This window comes from Dicentrarchus labrax, unplaced genomic scaffold (assembly GCF_905237075.1).
Source record: "Dicentrarchus labrax unplaced genomic scaffold, dlabrax2021, whole genome shotgun sequence".
Classification (NCBI taxonomy): Eukaryota; Metazoa; Chordata; class Actinopteri; family Moronidae; genus Dicentrarchus; species Dicentrarchus labrax.
In genome coordinates, this window is record NW_026136701.1 from 3781640 (window position 1) to 3802352 (window position 20713).

At 40.3% G+C, this 20713-nt stretch overlaps 1 protein-coding gene across 1 annotated transcript; it reads left to right on the forward strand.

Moving 5' to 3' along the window:
* Positions 1-1510: 1510 nt before the first annotated feature.
* On the forward strand, positions 1511-16238 carry LOC127361460 (myosin-7). Its single transcript, XM_051396104.1, has 39 exons — positions 1511-1541; positions 1800-1853; positions 2042-2244; positions 3068-3211; positions 3956-4112; positions 4211-4238; positions 4347-4452; positions 4899-4991; positions 5099-5162; positions 5288-5386; positions 5523-5626; positions 7985-8123; positions 8220-8338; positions 8479-8628; positions 8711-8881; positions 8970-9279; positions 9356-9435; positions 9521-9726; positions 9811-9934; positions 10026-10162; positions 10268-10523; positions 10603-10845; positions 10977-11153; positions 11252-11397; positions 11516-11606; positions 11695-12084; positions 12265-12391; positions 12484-12602; positions 12696-12892; positions 13349-13532; positions 13765-13930; positions 14021-14145; positions 14271-14579; positions 14664-14867; positions 14965-15261; positions 15345-15449; positions 15539-15634; positions 15726-15860; positions 16111-16238. Exons 3-39 carry the CDS (start codon positions 2044-2046, stop codon positions 16129-16131), a joined length of 5820 nt encoding a protein of 1939 aa, XP_051252064.1. The 5' UTR covers positions 1511-1541; positions 1800-1853; positions 2042-2043; the 3' UTR covers positions 16132-16238.
* The last annotated feature ends 4475 nt before the right edge of the window (positions 16239-20713 follow it).

The window sequence follows — 20713 nt, forward strand, 5'->3', positions numbered from 1 at the left end:
GAATGAATGGAACACATATGGGAGAATGGAGGGGGTTTCAGAGACTAGGATGTTTGTATTGTTTTTCTTGAAATGATCACTCATCTGTAGCTGTTTTACCAAGCTTAGCAACTTAAAGTGTTGACTTGACAGGATGGCTCTGCTCTTGGGAATGCTCCATGTGGCTGTAGTGCAGCAGAACAGCACTGAATGCACATCACATGAATTACATGTAGAGTGAATTTTCAATAACCCACCACACATAGAATCAACACTCAGAATCTGGATTGTCATACCCATGTTAAACTATTTTGAACACACATCCATCAGCTCCTTCTAAACACCTGGCACCTACCCCCTGGAGAAGCAAACTCATTTTGCAGTCTTGTTCTTCTACTGTCCTTTAGTCTTTCTCTTTCTACACTGAGCTTCCTACAGCCTATGAGCATATGATCAACCAATTCCTTGCAGTTAGAACTCTCACAATTATCTGATCTTTTTTATGGTGTATAAAGTAACTGCAGGGCAGCAGGGAGGGACAATTGAGTGAGATTCAACTCTTTGTTTGTGGGGGAGGGGTAGGTAGGGTTTATTGTGTGTGGTGTGTTACAACAGAATGTTCTAAATTAATAACAGTGTTTAAATGGAAAAGTCTGGACTCATTGTCCCGTTCATTGTTTCCTTATTGAGTTTATACAGTTAGGTGAACCCAGGGTGCTCGGTTATAATACAATTATTGTATGCACCTTGAAAAAACTGAAACTATAATCTAAGATAATTTTAATTATCATCTGTTCAAGAATATTTACACTTTACTATACTCTTAATAGAGAATGACAGCAGTTCCTCCTACTGTTCTTATTTGCGAAGAATTTAACAGTTTTTGGCTTTTTTTCAGAGCAAAGAAATGTATCCTATCCGACCCCACTGGTCACAGTTGCACACAAACCACGTACCACACTGTGGTCATTAGTGGGCAGCAGCCAGATCAATAAATAAATTGAAGATGACATGTGGATATAAATGATACTGACAGGTAATGTTATTTTAGGTAGCAATTCATACCTTTCTTGTCACACTCCACCCCTCTCTGCTCCTCCTCACTGGCAATAAACAGATTCTGGTTCCTGTCCATAACCCCTCCTCACTTGGAAAAATAATTGAAAAAGCGTGGTAGAATTAGAGATAGAGAGGCCGTGCTAGGGTGACTCACACATGAGTTATGCAGGAGAAAGTTCCTGGCGCTGCTCCCGAAAAATCACATTATTTGGATGTGAGCATAGAGGGCAGCCAGACATCATGAGAGCCATAGAGAGCCCTGTCATAAGTGATGAAAGTGATGGCGATTACCACAATGTGTGTGTGTGAGGGGAGAGGGGGGTGTATGTGAGGATTGTACCTGTGTGTGTGTGTGTGTGTGTGTGTGTGTGTGTGTGTGTGTGTGGTAGTTAGCAGGTCAGGGTAGTGCCCTTGGCCTTGTAAGGCAGGGTTATCTGGGGTTATATATTTGATCCCTGCCTTCCCTGCAGGTCTAGTAGCTGCTTCCTCTTCACCTGGCCTCTGTAAGTCTGAACAACTAGTTGTGTTTTGTATTATGTTTCTCTTCTTCTCTTCCATGGTCTAAACTAAATAATTTATACTAATATAGTAGAATAGTTCTATTTCTATAGTAGAAAATAGTCAAATATATTTGAACATTTGAACTAACTAGGTTAAGAAAGAGTAAGAATGTTAATTCCACCAATGTTGACGTGAGTAAGATACTGTGATTCAGACCTTTTTCAACTTAAACTACTAACAGTTTTCTCTGCCAACTTCAGGTGGATCACTGACTTGTACTCTGAGCTCACCTCTCATCTGAGTCGAACCCACCGGTAAATGATCCTTTCCTAATGTTGTCATAGCAATTCATATTATAGAGTTAAAGATTGATGTAATATGTAGAAGACCAAGATGGATTTGTAATAACTAAATACCAATAGTTGGAAAGTATTATAATACAGATATTAAGGTGAAGTATCAGATTTATCAATCACTGTTATCTGTATGTAAATTATTGCAGCCATGGGGGATGCAGAGATGTCTGTGTTTGGGGTGGCTGCCTCGTATCTGAGGAAGTCGGACAAGGAGCGCATGGAGGCGTCCACACGTCCCTTCGACATAAAGAAGGAATGCTTTGTCCCAGATCCAGTGGAAGAGTTTGTGAAGGCAACCATCAACAGCCGAGACGGAGACAAGGTTACTGTTGAGACACAGCATGGGAAGGTCAGTGGTTACATTTTACCAGTCAGACATTTAGTTTGTATTACATCACATATGGTGTTCTTGTCATACTGTAGTTGCAATAATATTAGTATGAACCTAAAGCCTGACCTTAACATCTTAACAAATCTCCTTGAACAAAATAATAAGTGTAAGCATGGAGCAAATGTAACTATCAGGGAATAATCAGAAGTACAAGGCAGGCTGTGGACAGAGTCTGTAAACTGGTAGAAACAAAAGTTATGTCAGACTCCCAAAATGTGTGTGAATTAACAAATTCACAATTTGCCAATGCCTGAACCTACCTAGCATGCCAAAGGATAAGCACTGTCCAGAGACTGCTCCACTTCATCCTTCAGTGCACTTGAAACCAATCAGTCCCAGAAGAATTACTGGATCCATTCAGTCATTTTAATTAACTCACTCCAGCCACCAAGGTCGGTTAAAGCAGGATGTGAGTGTGAGTCTATGTGGAAGTCCTTGTCTGGGAGCAAGTGTTAATCTGAGTGTAAATCTATGAGTGATTTAAAGCCTCTATCCTTAAATGAGTGTATGTGCAAGATCAAATAGGAGCCTGACTACTACTGCAGTTAAAGTGTCTCCAGTCACTCCACTGAGCAGCTGAGTGATGAAACGAGGCATTGCTGCCATCTGGCAATAACAATGTGTGGCACGCTTTGCAATGTTATTCAAGCAATGTTGATGATAATAGGGTAGCACATGTCAAAAAAACAACAGAAACTGTCTGAATGTTTACTCACTCATAAAAATGATATTTCGAGGTCAAATGTATGTGACCGTTACATATTAATCCATTTCCCCCTAGACTGTGACTGTTAAAGACTCCCAGATTCTGCAACAGAATCCTCCAAAGTTTGACAAGATTGAGGACATGGCCATGTTGACCTTCCTCCATGAACCAGCTGTGCTGTTTAACCTTAAAGAACGTTATGCAGCATGGATGATCTATGTGAGTAGCCTACAAACTGTATAAAAGTATGATTCCACAAAGCCAAATAAGCCTTGTGCTGAAATCTGAATGCAATAAACACTGTTGGGGTCCTTACTCTATTTTACACATTATCGTTTTTTTAAAACTAATGCATTTACTTAATTACTCCCTATAGAAAGTAATTTCTCGAACAAACCAAGCTTACTCAAACAAAGTCGCTCTCTTACCAAACCATAGCTTTATAGTAGCCTAGTCCAGCTTATTTGACATGTTTATCATAATGCAGTGGCTGTACCTCATGAGGAGGAGTCTCTCAAATCCTTTATCAGACAACCTGTTCCTCCTTTGAGTCAGCACAAAACTGCCCAGGCTGAAGAGTCTCCCTACGGATGCACTAGATGGCGTTGCTGTGTTGAATTTTATGGATATTATACGGAAACTGTCAACACTATCTCCATCTCTGACCACGGCTTCAAATATTCAATGATTTTGATGTCAGAATTAAAGAAAGCTGTATCCTCCTCATCTAAAACAAAGAAGTCATTCAGGTGATTGTTGCACAGATGTGCATGAAAAGGCATGTTAGCAGATAATTGAACTTATGTAACACAAGTAAGGACATAATTGTTTGTTTCGTAACTGTAATGTAAATAAAATATTGTTCCTGTACAGGAATTTCTACCAGGAATGAGACCAATACCTAAACTCATTTTTTTAACTTCATTTATAAATGGCAAGTGATTAGATATCTGTGAATTTCAGACCTACTCTGGGCTCTTCTGTGTGACTGTCAACCCCTACAAGTGGCTGCCAGTCTACAACCAGGAAGTGGTTGTTGCCTATAGAGGAAAGAAGAGGAGTGAAGCTCCTCCTCATATCTTCTCTATCTCTGACAATGCCTACCAGTACATGCTGGCAGGTAAAAACTGATAGGACAGATAATGTTTTGGCTAACTTTTGTTACATGTAATAATGATGACTCTATACTAACTAAACTGTACTCTCTTGTTTTTGTAGACCGTGAAAACCAGTCAATTCTGATTACGTATGTAATATCTTATATTTGAAAAGCATGACACTACATGCTCTGGAAATAAAATGTTATCTTATATTTTACAACTTTAAGTATTGATCATTGACTCTGCAATTACAGTGGAGAATCTGGTGCAGGAAAGACTGTAAACACAAAGCGAGTCATCCAGTATTTTGCAAGTATTGCAGCTGGAGGCATAAAGAAAGACCCCAATGCCAAAGACAAGGTAAGTAATAAACTCTGTCGTGTGATTTGTTAGAGGGATTCTTGGGAGTCTTAAACTGGCTAAATCCACAAATAATAAGTATTCACCAAGAAGGTGATTGTCACAACAAACTTCTACTCCATTTCACTGAAATGGGATAGATTTGCCTTACTTGCCCTGTTAACTTTCTGTTGTAAAGTGATATTACCAAGAAATCTTTACAAATGAAACTTAAAAATCACAAATTCACCAACAATGACTTTCATCATTCCTCATGATTGATGATTTCCACTTTCAACAGCTACTGTGTTACATTATTAGTACAAAAAGTAGTACAAATAAATAATAATAAAAAACCTTTTGTAAAACTGAAAAAATATCACTTGATGCCACCAGAGGCAGAAGTCTTCTTGTGTAGCTTTAAACACTAATTACTGTTTGAGCATCCACAACATTCCCTTTGACAGGGTACCCTGGAGGATCAAATCATTCAGGCTAACCCTGCTCTAGAGGCCTTTGGCAATGCCAAGACCATCAGGAATGACAACTCCTCAAGATTTGTAAGTGTTTCATTTTTGTGTTGATTGCGATTAATGTATTCAGTTACAACGAATACACAATCACTAGCAAATATAAATATTTCTAAACACAAACTTTATCCTTTCAGGGTAAATTCATCCGAATTCATTTTGATGCCAGGGGAAAGTTAGCCTCTGCTGATATTGAAACATGTAAGAACAAAGACGCTTATCCTACACACATTAATAATGTAAATATAATTTACATTTAATAATATAGTAATATAGTTAATTTTATATATGGGAGTATTTTCACTCTTGTATCTGTCATTTGTCAGACCTTCTGGAGAAGTCTCGTGTGACCTTCCAGCTCAAGGCTGAGAGAGATTACCACATTTTCTACCAGATTTTGTCCAACAAGAAGCCTGAACTCCTGGGTTAGTACTAGGCTGTGGTTCCTTTCCATTTCTCTCAGTGACTGGCCACCCTGGTAAAACATGGCTTTTTATTGGCTATTTTTTTGCGATTGTGTGTCTAGCTGACCTTGTCTCACCCTGTCTCTGTGTTCTCCAGAGATGCTGTTGATCACAAATAATCCCTATGACTACGCCTTCATCTCTCAGGGGGAAACCCAAGTGGCCTCCATTGATGATGCAGAGGAACTGATGGCAACAGATGTAAGGCTCCCACTTATTACTGTGCATTTCACTCATTAAACTCTAATAACTAATAATAATGACAGCTAGAGTGCAGCCATTCACTGTGTTCACATAGATACAATGTAGTAGACAGTGCCTCTCTGTGTGAGTTGTGTTGAGCATGTAATCTACATACTCTGCTCTACAGTTATGTTCAGGTGTAGATGTTGAACTACACTCGAGAAAGTTGTTAATTCCTTGTTGTTCAGTTATTCCTCTGCTACCTTTAGCGGTAATGGTACGTGTATTAAGTGTATTTATTTACTGCGTTGGAGGCAAGGCTTAGTGAACTAGAAGCACGGCACCGCACCACAGAGAAATCTTTCTGTCTAGACGCGATAGTTAGCCAGCCCCCAGTAGTCGGTGTGGGCCGACCCAATGTACCTTCTGCTAGCCGTCTCCCGTTGGTTCCCCAGCAGCCGGGAAGCCAGGGAGGCTGGGTGACTGTCCGGAGGAAGCTTAGTCCCAGACAGCAGAAGCCCAGGGTTCATCACCAACAGTTTGACGTGTTCAACAGATTTTCTCCACTCAGCGACACACATGCTGAGAAACCAACTCTGGTTATTGTTTCTCACCCGACCTGGGAAACACTGCAGCCAGTTCTTATAGTTTGTAATAGTGTGCCTGGTCCGTACTCTGTAATTCTCTGAGTTTTTATCAAGTTTAGTCCTCAAAACAGATAAAGTAATTATTTTAGGTGATTTTAATATTCATGTGGATGCTGGCAATGAGAGCCTTAGTAACGCATTTATCTAATTATTAGACTCAATTGGCTTCTGTCAGAGTGTAAATAAACCCACTCATTGTTTTAATCACTCTGACCTTGTTCTATCGTATGGCATTGATATTGAACATTTAATAGTATTCCCACAAACCCTTTTTCTATCTGACCATTATTCAATAACTTTTGAATTCCTATTACTAGATTATAAGCCATTAGGTAAAACTTCCTACAGCAGATCTGACAGTGCTGTAGCTAAATTTAAGGAGGAGATTCCTTCAGTGTTTAATTCAATGCCATGTCTGAATATAACAGAGGACTCCTATAATAACTTTAGTCCCTCCCATTGATCATCTTGTTAATAGTGCTGCAGGTTCACTGCGAACAACACTAGATTCTATTGCCCCTATAAAAAAGAAGACATTAAAACATAGGAGGCTAGCACCGTGGTACAACCACCAAACCCGCCAATTAGGCAAAAAGAAATCTGAAAGGAAATGGCGCTCATTCAAACTATTAGAATATTGCTCAATTTGGCAAGATAGTCTTAAAATATATAGCAAGGCCCTCCGTAATGCCAGAGGAGCTTATTATTCAGCACTAATAGAAGAAAATAAGAACAACCCCAGGTTCTTCTTCAGCGCTGTAGCCAGGCTGACAGAGAGTCACAGCTCTATTGATTATCCTCATAACGACTTTATGAATTTCTTTTATGATAACATTTTTACTATTAGAGACAAAATTAATCACCAAATGCCCTCAACAGGTATCGCTGTCTCTCCAAGTTCAGGAATTTTACCAAATGTAAAATCAGATATATATTTAGACTGTTTTTCTGTTATCGAGCTGCATCAACTAACTTCAATACCTTCTACATCGAAGCTATCAACCTGTCTGTTAGACCCCATCCCAACTAGGCTGCTTAAAGAAGTCTTATCCTTAATTGGCACTTCTTTATTGGATATGATCAATATTTCTCACTGTCCTTTAAAGTAGCTGTAATTAAACCCCTTCTTAAAAAGCCCACTCTTGAGCGAGGGGTTTCAGCCAACTATAGACCTATTTCGAACCTAGTGCTGATAGATCTCTTCTATTACAGAGACTTGAGCATCTAATTGGCACTGAAGACATTAAGCTGGTTTAAGTCCTATTTATTTCATGGTCAGGCCCCTTCATATCTTAAAGAGCTCATAGTACCCTATTACCCCCTAGAACACTACGTTCTCTGAATGCTGGGCTACTTGTGGTTCCTATAGTCTCTAAAAGTAGAACAGGAGCCAGAGCCTTCAGTTACCAAGCTCCTCTCCTGTGGAACCAGCTTCCAGTTGTGGTTCGGGAGGCAGACACCCTCACCACATTTAAGAGTAGGCTTACGACATTCCTCTTTGATAAAGCTTATAGTTAGGACTGGCTCAGGTGAGTCCTGAACCATCCCTTAGTTATGCTGTTATAGGCCTAGACTATCTGGGGATTTCCCATGATGCACTGAGCTCCTCTCATCCTCTCATCCTCTCCCTCTCTTTCTGCACAAATTCATGCCCCATTAATGCATGTTACTAACTTCACATCTGCTAAATGTGTGAATGGCCATTAACTTATCATGTGTTCCTCCACAGAATGCCTTTGATGTGTTGGGTTTTACTCAAGAGGAAAAGAACTCTGTGTACAAGCTGACTGGTGCCATCATGCACTATGGCAACATGAAGTTCAAGCAGAAACAACGAGAGGAGCAGGCCGAGGCTGATGGCACTGAAGGTTAGAGAAGCTCTGTTTGTCAGGTTGGCTATGAACCAACAAAGAGAAACACTGGCCTAAGTAGGCAATTTTACAGCATTCACTTTCCTTCTGTAGATGCTGACAAAGCAGCGTACCTCATGGGCCTGAACTCTGCTGACCTTATCAAATGCCTCTGTCACCCAAGAGTCAAAGTAGGAAATGAGTGGGTCACAAAGGGACAAAATGTTGCCCAGGTAAGAAGAAAAAAAAAAAGGCAACTTAAATCCTGTGCTATACCCAGTACAATAATGGCTACATCTGCACAGGCTGAAAGATTGCATGAAAAAGTTGTATCAAATCAAATATCAAATCAAATATATTGCCTATTACACAGGTGAACTATGCTGTTGGAGCTTTATCCAAGGCTGTTTATGAAAAGATGTTCTTGTGGATGGTGATAAGAATCAACCAGTCACTCGAGACCAGGCAACCTCGCCAGTACTTCATTGGTGTACTGGACATTGCTGGATTTGAGATCTTTGATGTAAGTGATCTTATTAGCAAACAATAACCCAGCCCTTTCAATATAATATGGATGGACAAAAAACATAGTTTTTCTCTTGTAGTTCAACACCTTTGAGCAGCTGTGCATCAACTTCACCAATGAAAAACTGCAACAGTTTTTCAACCATCACATGTTTGTGCTGGAGCAGGAAGAGTACAAGAAAGAGGGCATTGAATGGACTTTCATTGATTTTGGTATGGACTTGCAGGCCTGTATTGACCTGATTGAAAAGGTGAGAGACTGGGCTATTTACGTGTTTTTGATAATTAATTTAAAAATATGGTCTTTTTTAAAAATGACATTTATGTTTCTGCCCTAAGCCCATGGGTATCATGTCCATCCTTGAAGAGGAGTGCATGTTCCCCAAAGCCTCTGATACAACATTTAAAGCTAAGCTCTATGACAACCATCTGGGGAAATCTGCCAACTTCCAGAAGCCCAGAATTGTCAAAGGGAAACCAGAGGCCCATTTTGCCCTGATGCACTACGCTGGCACTGTTGATTATAATATCAACAACTGGCTGGTGAAGAACAAGGATCCTCTGAATGAGACTGTTGTTGGACTGTACCAAAAATCTAATCTTAAACTGCTCGCTACACTCTTTGCAAATTATGCTGGAGCCGATTCAGGTACACTGGCATGAAGATCAATAGAGATTACAATTTTATTTTTGTCTTGGACTAATGTTACACATTTTTTGAACAGTTATGGCAGAGGGTACTGAAGGCAAAAAAGAGAAGAAAAAGAAGGGATCATCATTTCAGACTGTGTCTGCTCTTCATAGGGTATTTTATATGATTGTATATTTTTTCAATCCTAAAATATGGTATTTCATACGATGCTAAAATGTATTTTTCACCACATTAAAAGGAGAACCTGAACAAGCTGATGACCAACTTGAGGTCTACTCACCCTCACTTTGTACGCTGCATCATCCCCAATGAGACCAAGACTCCTGGGGCCATGGAGAATCCTCTGGTGATGCACCAGCTGCGCTGTAACGGTGTGCTGGAAGGCATCAGGATCTGCAGAAAGGGCTTCCCAAACAGGATCCTCTATGGAGATTTTAAACAGAGGTATTATTCAATTTAAGTCAGATACTGTAAAATTTCCGATTGAATTATATTGTCATTCTCTTATTTTTATTTTTTGTCCTTCAGATATCGCATCCTGAATCCTGCTGCCATCCCTGATGGTCAGTTCATTGACAGCAGGAAGGGAGCTGAGAAACTCCTTGGGTCTCTGGATATTGACCACAACCAGTACAAGTTTGGACACACCAAGGTATCATCTGAAGTTCTTTTGATATTTGAAAAATATTCTAACAGCAGAGGAAAAAGATCGCAAAAAGTAAAATACCCATTGGTGTTGTTAGGTGTTCTTTAAAGCTGGATTGCTAGGTCTGCTTGAGGAGATGAGAGACGAGCGTCTTTCCAAAATCATCACTGCTATTCAAGCCAGATCCCGTGGTCTTTTGTCTCGTCTTGAGTATCAGAAGATGGTGGAACGCAGGTATCTTTTGTTTCCAGTTGGTACTGATCATTAAAGATTGTTGTTGGTTTGTGATCTGCATATTTGACTAAAGCCTTCTTTTTTATTTAAATTTTTTTTTTTTAGAGATGCATTATTAGTGATCCAATGGAATGTCCGTTCATTCATGGGGGTCAAGAATTGGCCCTGGATGAAGCTGTTCTTCAAGATCAAACCTCTGTTGAGGTCTGCTGAGGCAGAAAAGGAGATGGCCAATATGAAGGAAGAATTCCTCAAGTTGAAAGAGGCTTATGCAAAATCTGAAGCTCGTAGAAAGGAACTAGAGGAGAAAATGGTCACTCTTCTCCAAGAGAAGAATGACTTGCAGCTCCAAGTTCAAGCGGTGAGAATGGCCCTATACTGACATTTTCTTTTAAATATGTTATACATGGTATGTGCTTACTAGATAAAATGTTTGGCAGGAACAAGATAATCTCTGTGACGCAGAGGAAAGATGCGAGGGGCTGATCAAAAATAAAATTCAACTGGAGGCAAAAGCCAAGGAGCTGACAGAAAGACTGGAGGATGAGGAGGAAATGAATGCTGAACTTACCGCTAAGAAGAGGAAGCTGGAGGATGAGTGTTCTGAGCTGAAGAAAGACATTGATGACTTAGAGTTAACTCTGGCTAAAGTGGAAAAAGAAAAGCATGCCACTGAGAACAAGGTACCACAAACACTAATTACTGTGGAATTACTCTGTGTCCCAAATAACATCTATGTAAAAGTTCTTCATACCATCAGTAACCATTTGCTTTAACACAGCAGTTTAATGAGGCATCTTTTCACGGTTCACAGGTAAAGAACCTGACTGAGGAGCTGGCTGCTTTGGAAGAAATCATTGCCAAGCTGACTAAAGAAAAGAAAGCCTTACAGGAAGCTCATCAGCAAACACTGGATGATCTGCAGAGTGAAGAAGACAAAGTCAACTCTCTGACCAAGGCCAAGGCTAAGTTGGAGCAGCAAGTGGATGATGTAAGAATCCATATCAGCATTTGACTCATTATATGATATTGTAAGTATTAATAATTTAACATTTTGCAAATATTGTAATCATATGTATTTGCATTAAGCTTGAAGGATCTCTTGAGCAAGAGAAGAAGGTTCGTATGGACCTTGAGAGAGCTAAGAGAAAGCTGGAGGGAGACTTAAAGTTGACCCAGGAGACGGTAATGGATTTAGAAAATGACAAGCAACAGCTGGAGGAGCGCCTGAAAAAGTAAAAATTTATTATGGTATTGTTCATTTAGTAGGTTTAGGTTTATTTAGTAGATGATAGGTTCATTTGATAATATGCACACTGTTTTAGCCAATGCTTACTAAATCAAATGCTGCAGGAAAGACTTTGAGATCAGCCAGCTGAACAGCAAAATTGAAGATGAACAGGCCATAATCATTCAACTCCAGAAGAAGCTAAAGGAACTACAGGTAAAACTGTGCACAAGTACTTTAATTAGGTGTTATTATTTTTCCAGTCTTGTTACATTAATACATTTCATTTTTATCCAAAAACTAGGCACGTGTAGAAGAGCTGGAGGAAGAGCTTGAAGCAGAGCGAACTGCCCGAGCCAAGGTGGAGAAGCAGAGAGCAGACTTGTCTAGAGAGCTGGAGGAGATCAGTGAGAGGCTGGAGGAAGCTGGTGGAGCAACATCTGCCCAGATTGAGATGAACAAGAAGAGGGAGGCTGAGTTCCTGAAACTCCGCAGAGACCTTGAAGAGGCCACTCTGCAGCATGAAGCCACTGCTGCCACACTCAGGAAGAAACAAGCTGACAGTGTTGCTGACCTGGGAGAGCAGATTGACAACCTGCAGAGAGTCAAGCAGAAACTGGAGAAGGAGAAGAGTGAGCTCAGACTGGAGCTGGATGATGTGGTTTCCAGTATGGAACAAATAGTTAGGTCTAAGGTATGTGCACATAAACATGATCAATTCCACACTGCCGACAACCTGGTAGTTGCATGATGACAGTTTAAGACGTAGAACCTGTCTAGTGACGGGGACATATTTAGTTCACTTGCATATATTAACACAGTATTAGAATAGCAGTAAGTAATTCCTGTGAACTATGGTATATTTCTTTTGAAGACTAACTTAGAGAAGACCTGCAGAACTCTGGAGGATCAAATGAATGAATACAGGGGCAAGTGTGATGAATATCAGAGATCTCTTCATGACTTCACCACTCAGAAAGCCAAGCTTCAAGCTGAGAATGGTCAGTGCTAAACTCTTTTCACCTGAAATAATAAATGAATGATAATGTAGAACAATGTAATTGTAAAACCTAACCTAACTTCGCCTCTCTAGATGAGCTTTCAAGACAAGCAGAGGAGAAAGAATCACTTATTTCTCAGCTGACTCGAGGAAAGAATTCCTACAATCAACAACTTGAAGATATAAAAAGGCAACTAGAGGAGGAAATAAAGGTATGAAGATGTCAAAATGTATTAATTCATCTTAATCTTTCATAAATACTTGAATTTACAGGAGGAATCCTCACATTATCAATATTAATCCAGGCCAAGAATGCATTAGCCCATGCAGTGCAGTCTGCTCGTCATGACTGTGACCTCCTCAGGGAGCAGTATGAGGAGGAGCAGGAGGCCAAGGCTGAACTGCAGCGCAGCATGTCCAAGGCCAACTCTGAGGTAGCTCAGTGGAGAACCAAGTACGAAACTGATGCCATACAGAGAACTGAGGAACTGGAGGAGGCCAAGTGAGTCCAGTACACATAAAAACATTAATCTAAAATGTGACGTAAGATAAAGAGAAAGAACATTTTAAGGGAAAATGTAGGTTTATTTCCACAAGGTGTTTTTCCATAAATGTGGGCATTGTGGCTCTAAAGGTCATGCAAACTTTGAACTGCTACAGCTATTTTAAAGATTCTCAGAAATGTGTTGACATGCAAGAAGAGGAAAACCAGTGTTGCACCAGTGGATGTAGATCCCTCTGCTTGTTTGCATTTAGAAAAAATCCTGTTCATTTGGAAAGAAGTCAGTTTGTCCTGATATATTGTTTTAAATATACGAATGGCAATGTCTCCCGTCTTGTTGCATGTTGTTCCCCATCTCTATAACCTAAATTTCATGTACTCAAATACAGGCATCAAATGTCCAAAAATAAAAGGAACACCAAGCACCAGTGGATAAGATTTGTTTTTCATTTTCAGAAAGAAGCTGGCTCAGCGTCTGCAGGATGCCGAGGAGGCTGTTGAAGCAGTGAATGCTAAATGTTCCTCTCTGGAGAAGACCAAACACAGGCTGCAGAATGAGATTGAAGATCTCATGGTGGATGTGGAGAGGTCTAATGCTGCTGCTGCTGCTCTGGACAAGAAGCAAAGAAACTTTGACAAAGTATATAAGCATTTTCTAATCATCACAACCCTAAAGACATTAGAATGAATCAAATCCAGTTTTATACATTTTGACATGTTTTTCTTACCTTAATCTGTCAATGACATTTATAACTACATAGATGTGGCAATAGATAAATAAATAAATAGTAAAAAACAAGTGTTTCACAAACTGCAGAGAGATCATTGTGGTGATTTAAACTAAATCATAAACCTTGTATTTCAATGTCTAGGTCCTGTCTGAGTGGAAACAGAAATATGAGGAGTGTCAGTCTGAGTTGGAGAGTTCTCAGAAGGAAGCCAGGTCTTTGAACACTGAGCTATTTAAATTGAAAAACTCCTATGAAGAATCTCTTGACCAACTAGAAACCTTGAAGCGAGAGAACAAAAATCTTCAGGGTAATATATCAAATAATGTATCTTATCAGGCAATACATACACAATGCAGGTTCCAAAAAGCCAATTAAATAAAACTATGTTCTTACACAGAGGAGATTTCTGACCTAACTGAGCAACTTGGTGAGGGAGGAAAAACGATTCATGAGTTGGAGAAGGTCCGTAAGCAGCTGGAGCAAGAAAAAAGTGAGATTCAGTCTGCCCTTGAGGAAGCGGAGGTAAAACTAAATCCTTATATCCACAGTTTCTCACATATGTACTGTATATGTATTGTTACAGAAATTGAGGCTGTAATTGGAAATATATATAATTTGACAAACTCCTGTCATGTCTCATGTTTTAGGGTTCTCTTGAACATGAGGAGGGCAAGATTCTGAGAGCCCAGCTTGAGTTCACCCAGGTTAAGGCAGAAATGGAGCGTAAACTAGCTGAGAGAGATGAGGAGATGGAGCAGTGCAAGAGGAATCTGCAGAGGATGATTGACACCCTGCAGAGCTCTCTTGAGGCTGAGACTCGCAGCAGGAATGAGGCCCTCCGCTTGAAGAAGAAAATGGAGGGAGACCTCAATGAGATGGAGATCCAGCTAAGCCAGGCCAACAGGCAGGCTGCTGAGGCCCAGAAACAACTTAAGGCGGTTCATTCACATCTAAAGGTAAAAAAGGGGACTTGCCTTTCATTTTTGCTAGTATCATTACTATGGTATGGTTTGTAACCGGACTTGTTGAAAAATTTCCAGGATGCTCAGCTGCAGCTTGATGACTCGCTGCGAGCCAATGATGATCTTAAAGAGAACATTGCCATTGTTGAGAGACGCAACAACCTTCTTCAGGCTGAACTGGAGGAACTGAGGTCTGCTCTGGAACAAACTGAGAGAGGTCGCAAACTTGCTGAGCAAGAGCTTCTGGATGTTAGTGAGAGGGTGCAGCTACTGCACTCACAGGTATGGCAGATACTAGACTTTAGAAATTGTTTTATATTTTGAAATGCTGCTTTATGTTACATTGTATAATGCAATTGCCTTAATTGTATAATAAAAGAACACCAGCCTGATAAATCACAAGAAGAAGTTGGAGGCTGATGCATCCCAGCTTCAGACTGAAGTGGAGGAAGCAGTCCAGGAGTGCAGAAATGCAGAGGAAAAGGCCAAGAAGGCCATTACTGATGCTGCCATGATGGCAGAGGAGCTTAAGAAAGAGCAGGACACCAGCGCTCACCTGGAGCGTATGAAGAAGAACATGGAGCAGACCATCAAAGACCTGCAGCACCGTCTGGATGAAGCTGAACAGATTGCCATGAAGGGAGGCAAGAAACAGCTGCAGAAGCTCGAGGCCAGGGTAAGTAGATTTGTGATTTCTGTCATTTTTGGTTAGCAGTGACATTATTAGCAAAGTATCCAAAAAATATTGTCCCTGAGCAGGTAAGGGAGCTGGAAAACGAGGTGGAAATGGAACAGAAGAAAAGCAGTGAAGCTGTGAAGGGTGTCCGTAAATATGAGCGCCGTATCAAGGAGCTTACCTATCAGGTTTGTAGGATGTAATTAGCTCCATTAATGTGTGGTTCAAGTTATTTCTAAGGAAATTAGGTTTGTAACCTTGTCTCTTATTTCTACAGACTGACGAGGACCGCAAAAATATTGCCCGCCTCCAAGATTTGGTAGATAAACTGCAGCTGAAAGTTAAAGCCTACAAGAGAGCTGCTGAGGAGGCTGTAAGTATGGAAATTTATGAAGTGAGGTCTTCATTTGGCGTCTTCCCTTATCACTGTGTGTAACTATATTTATTTTATTTAACCCAAACAGGAGGAACAGGCTAATGTTCATCTTGGTAAGTTTCGCAAGCTGCAGCATGAGCTGGATGAGGCTGAAGAGAGAGCTGACATCGCTGAGTCTCAGGTCAACAAGCTGCGTGTCAAGAGCCGTGATGCTGGCCCCAAGGTTTGAAGCATGCACTCTGTGGCAGGTGTACAGCATCTGACGATAACACATGCTGCCTTCTGTTGGCTTCAGTTAACTTGTATGCTGCTTTGCTCTTCAAGTATTAGAGCAGATATATCAGGTCAATAGCAGTGCTTCAGTTCATATTAGTTAAACAGTACATTGCTTTGTGGCACTAAAGCAATACTAATCTGAAGACCTTAAAGCTGTTTCTCTTTTTCTTTTTTTCCAACCTCCCCGGCTGCAACAGAAAGGGTTTGATGAGGAGTGAAGCTTTGGAGCCTGCAGAAATCCTTTTGCCTGCTGTGTACCATAGATTCCCTCAACTATCACTATTCCCAACCTGTAGTGCTTAATAAAATCTGCTGTTGCACAAGATTGTATTCTTCCATTTTTTTTTTTTAATGAGTGGGTTCATGAAACATTGTACAGGAAATACTGTATTTAATGTTACTTTGGTAGATTATATTGACTGGTCAGTAGCAACAAAGAAGTTATTAGTTATTATTACTATTTATAATGAAGAAGTTTATATCTCTACAACGGTATGTGTGATTAAGATGAAACTTGGTACGATGCTTGCCCATGGCTCCCTGAGGCTTGCTGAAATATGTGTCAACAATCCACCACTAGGTGGCGCCACATTTCACCGATATGTATAAAACTTGGTAGGCACGTGTGACGTGCCGAGACCCACAGAAAAGCCTCTTGGACCCATACCCCAAACCCCACAGGAAGGGCCATTTTTATTTTCATTTTCACTTTCGGCGAACTTTTCGCCTTGTATTTGAACAAACTCCTCCTAGGGAATTCATTGGATCTAAAAAAATTTTCTGATTAAAAGTTGTGCTTTTTGAGCATGTATGTTGAAGGGTGTGTCTGTGGCGTGCCATCACAGTTGGCCAGGTTGAATCGAATGTCAAACATTGATGCCATTTACGCCATTTCTCAGTGATTTTCAAAGTTTTTTTTGCATTGTATTTGAAAGAACTTCTCATCAGGAATTTATCTGATCAACGTCAAAATTGGTCAGTAAAGTTAAAAAATATTGCTGATCAAAAGTTGTGCTATTTGTGACTGTACGTCGAACCGTGTGCCCGTGATGACGTGTCGAATTCTGTCAATTGGCCATAACACTGATAGTACTCTGTATTGTCCAATGTCAACTAAACTTTACATATTCTTCAACAGTCGTGAGAGCGCCACCTACTGGCAACAGGAAGTAAGCGCTGCGATGTGATTATGATCTGATTCACGCGAAATTCATGTCCTGGTCCGCACGTGTTACGACGGCACGTGACGCAGCCGCAGCACACCCCGAGTTGTGTGGTTTGCATGGGCCCATTCATCGCTGCTTGCAGCTTTAATTTAGCACTGTATGTTAAGTATAGTTCAGTCAGCCAACTCACGTTTGGAATGATTATTAAGCAGTATAACATATTTAGATTCTAGCGTCTAGGTTTCCGACCAATCACTCCCCGCAGATATGTTTACATAGAGATATTGGGGAGTGATGAGCAAATACCTTAACCCCCAGTCGGAGCCTACAGGTGGATGCTGGGGTGGTGGTGGGGCTTACAGAGCAGCAGCAGCAACAATACGGATGCAGGGCAATAGCGGCATTGACACAGAGGGAGAGCTGGGAAATTATGCAGTTTAAATAGACCGCCAGATTGGAGGGGAGCACTTGGTTAGTGATTATGGAATAAGGCATGTCATGTGTGTAATCAGCAGAGCTTGGGTTGACCTGCCTGAAAATGATATGAATGAATTTAACACATATGGGCGAATAGAGAGAGTTCCAGAAAGTTTGTGTTAGTTTGTTTTTTAAACTTTTACCCATCTGTATATACATAGTATTACAACTGAAGTAACTGATAAAATTGCCACCATGAATTTTTGAAAACTCAATGTCATTATCTTACCTAATTACTTAAATTCAGTGGAGTGAGATTGATTAAAATGTTTTGAGGTAAACTATGATGAAAGCCAGGCGTCACTGTGAGGATGAGGAACCTTGAAGAGCTGGGTTAGGCCTAAGCAGGAAAACTCTGGGTGCCACTGAAGGGTGGTGTCAGATGGCCCAAAAACTCAAGAGTTGAAGTGAGGTGATTGCTAAAATAGAGAGAGATAAAACAAATCTCTTGTTCTTAAAATAGAGTTAAAGAAAGCCCAAGAGCCTGGGCGTCAAGGTCAACAATAAACCAATGCTTATACTCAGGCCTACTATAATACCACACATAATCACTTGCAGCTGCTCAGTAAATCCCTGTTCAAGTCTGCCTGTTCCTCCACAGGGCTAGGGAGGATTTCAAAGAATGAATGATCACGCATCGAGAGCATATACTAAAATAAATCAACAGATACAACACATTACATTGGGATGTCTATCCTACATTTACACATTATTAGACATGTTAAGCTGAGATTAATTTTTACATAAAGCCCTTTATATATTCTTAAAATATTATTGTTCAAGGGTTACCAGCATTACAAATCAAAGTTGAGCTGTTTTCTAAACTCGGGGGGAGTAGTTTGCAGTGCTATCGAGACATGAAGAGAAATCCCCATCTATCAAAGATGTTTTACAAGCTTTGATAGACGCTATTCTTACCTGTCTAGAGCTTTGGCTTGGTGTTGACGTAGGGTCTCAGTCATTGTTGCTGCAGCTGGATAATAAATGACGATTTGGGGCAGGAGGAGGGAGGAGAGGTTGGCCCTGGACTCCCTTTGTGTGAAATTCAGGGAGACCTGTCTCTTCTCTTTTTACATGTCACGTTCTTAACTCCCTGAGTGGACAAGCAGGTATCTATTAGCTAATGAAATGGCATTCACACCTCTGTTTAAAGAGGTGTACCACATACAGCACAGTATGTGTTGAGGATTATCAGCACGATTAACAGGATATCTGAGCCCATGCTCGAATGAATAAGAGGACAGACCAAAGATGGAACAATTCACTGCCTCTATAATTAGCACACCTTTAATACAGTATATGATGCTTATGGTCTTATCTCTGGAGTTAAAAACAATCATCTTTGACATGATCATATAGTTTTTATACAATTCTGCTTGCTACTGTCACTGACTACTGTTACACAATGGTGATTTAGTTCATAGCCAGACTATAAAAGGTTTTACACACGCAGTTCTTAACTAGGTTTCTTTGAGGAAAATATATCTGCTATACAGAAAGTCCATTGCTTTTTCCAGCAGCAGCAAAAGTGACTGTATGGACATTTTTAATTTGGTTACTTACAATTACCACTAAAAAAGGGCACCACATATAGAAACTCAAACCTTATCAACAGAAAATCCCGGACGGATGGTATAAGGTCATATTCATAGTCATAAAAGCTGCAATGAACACTTTGTGCCAAATATGTGGAGAAGAAGTTAAATAAAGAACACATTTAATTGGGATCCAACAAAATCCCTATTTATAAAGACTAGGGGCATACATGGTACATCATTAGTCAGTACAGTTAAATTAAATGAACAAAAGAAGCATAAAAACTAATTTCAAACCTTCAGTTGTACTGTTGGACTCCATGTGGATGTGATTTGATTTGATGTGTACTTTATAGAGCTTTACAGGAAATCACAGAGTAAAGTAGAAGGGAAAAAAAACACAAAAGAGCTATAAAGTAGTAAAATTAGAAGAAAGTTAGACTAGTCTCTAAGTTGCTGAGTAGGTGCCTATTGTTACAGTGCCAGGGACATGTAGCTAAATGCTCCATCTATATATTCTTCCCCAGTTTATATGCAATTAAAATTTGTATTTGTTTTGACATAAACAAAGCATTTAAATCATGTTTCTTTTATTGAGTAGACATTTGACCTGTACGGTCAGTGTTATCTTCACTGGGTCTTTAGCAGGGGCATGGAATCTCTCACATCCATTTGGCACCCTGACGCCAGCTGTCAGTAACAGGGCCGGGGAAGTTATCAGAATGGAAATAATCTCAGTACTTGTCAGCAGCTGTTGACCCTCCTTTTATCTCTTAACCTTTGAAGGGGCAGTGATTACTGGTGCTAGTGACTGCCTCTGCATTATAGCTGCTATACATATTCTGTATATGCATGTTGTATAAAATTGTTTTATGTCATAAATGATTAAAGGTGGGGTCAGTCATTCTTGAAAGCGTCTATATTTGAGAACTTGAGAATGAGACTTCACAATCAACTATCTTTCCCCAGAATCACTGATCCCACCTTTAGCTGTTATTATATATATATAGTGGGTTAAATAATATTTAAATAAGCAAAGTGTGTCAGTAAGCCCAATGAACAGCACCTGAGTGAGCAGTTGGTAGGTGTATATTTACTTCTGGAGAAAGAGATTTCTAAAACGCCAACATCTGTTAATGGAGTAAATTTCAAAGATGTCAGAAGTATGAGTGGAGGTAAGCCCTACCGAACTGAAGCAGCTCAGCTTAGACTCAGACTCCACCAAGAGCGGCATTTTAAATGGAAGATAAAAATTTGATGGACTGTGGGATATACCTGTCACTAGTAAATTTATGTGAAACAGAGCCCATTCATCTGCTACAATTGATCCTCAATGCAGGCGAAGGCAGGATACTGAAAGCCCCTGTGGCTGTTCTTAATCAGTGCAGGGTTCTCAGCAGGAATTTCGCACAGTTATCTTTGTCCTCAAAGACACAATGCCATGTCAACAGGACTGTAACTGAGGGGCCAGCTTTCACTAGCTGCTGTCTGATAATGGTAGAAGGCTTTCCACACTGACCTTGGTATCACATTGCCGCATGTTGTTCTGGCACAGCCCACTATTGTGTGTCATCATTACTGACTTTCAGTGAATCTCAAGCATGTCACCTGTGGCAGACCTC

Excerpts from the sequence above, each read along its gene's own strand:
- LOC127361460 (XM_051396104.1), top strand. The coding sequence starts at position 2,044 with ATGGGGGATGCAGAGATGTCTGTGTTTGGGGTGGCTGCCTCGTATCTG. Across the intron at positions 4,239-4,346 it reads AACCAGTCAATTCTGATTAC|TGGAGAATCTGGTGCAGGAA; the intron begins GTATGTAATATC and ends CTGCAATTACAG. Across the intron at positions 13,533-13,764 it reads AGCAAAGAAACTTTGACAAA|GTCCTGTCTGAGTGGAAACA; the intron begins GTATATAAGCAT and ends TTCAATGTCTAG.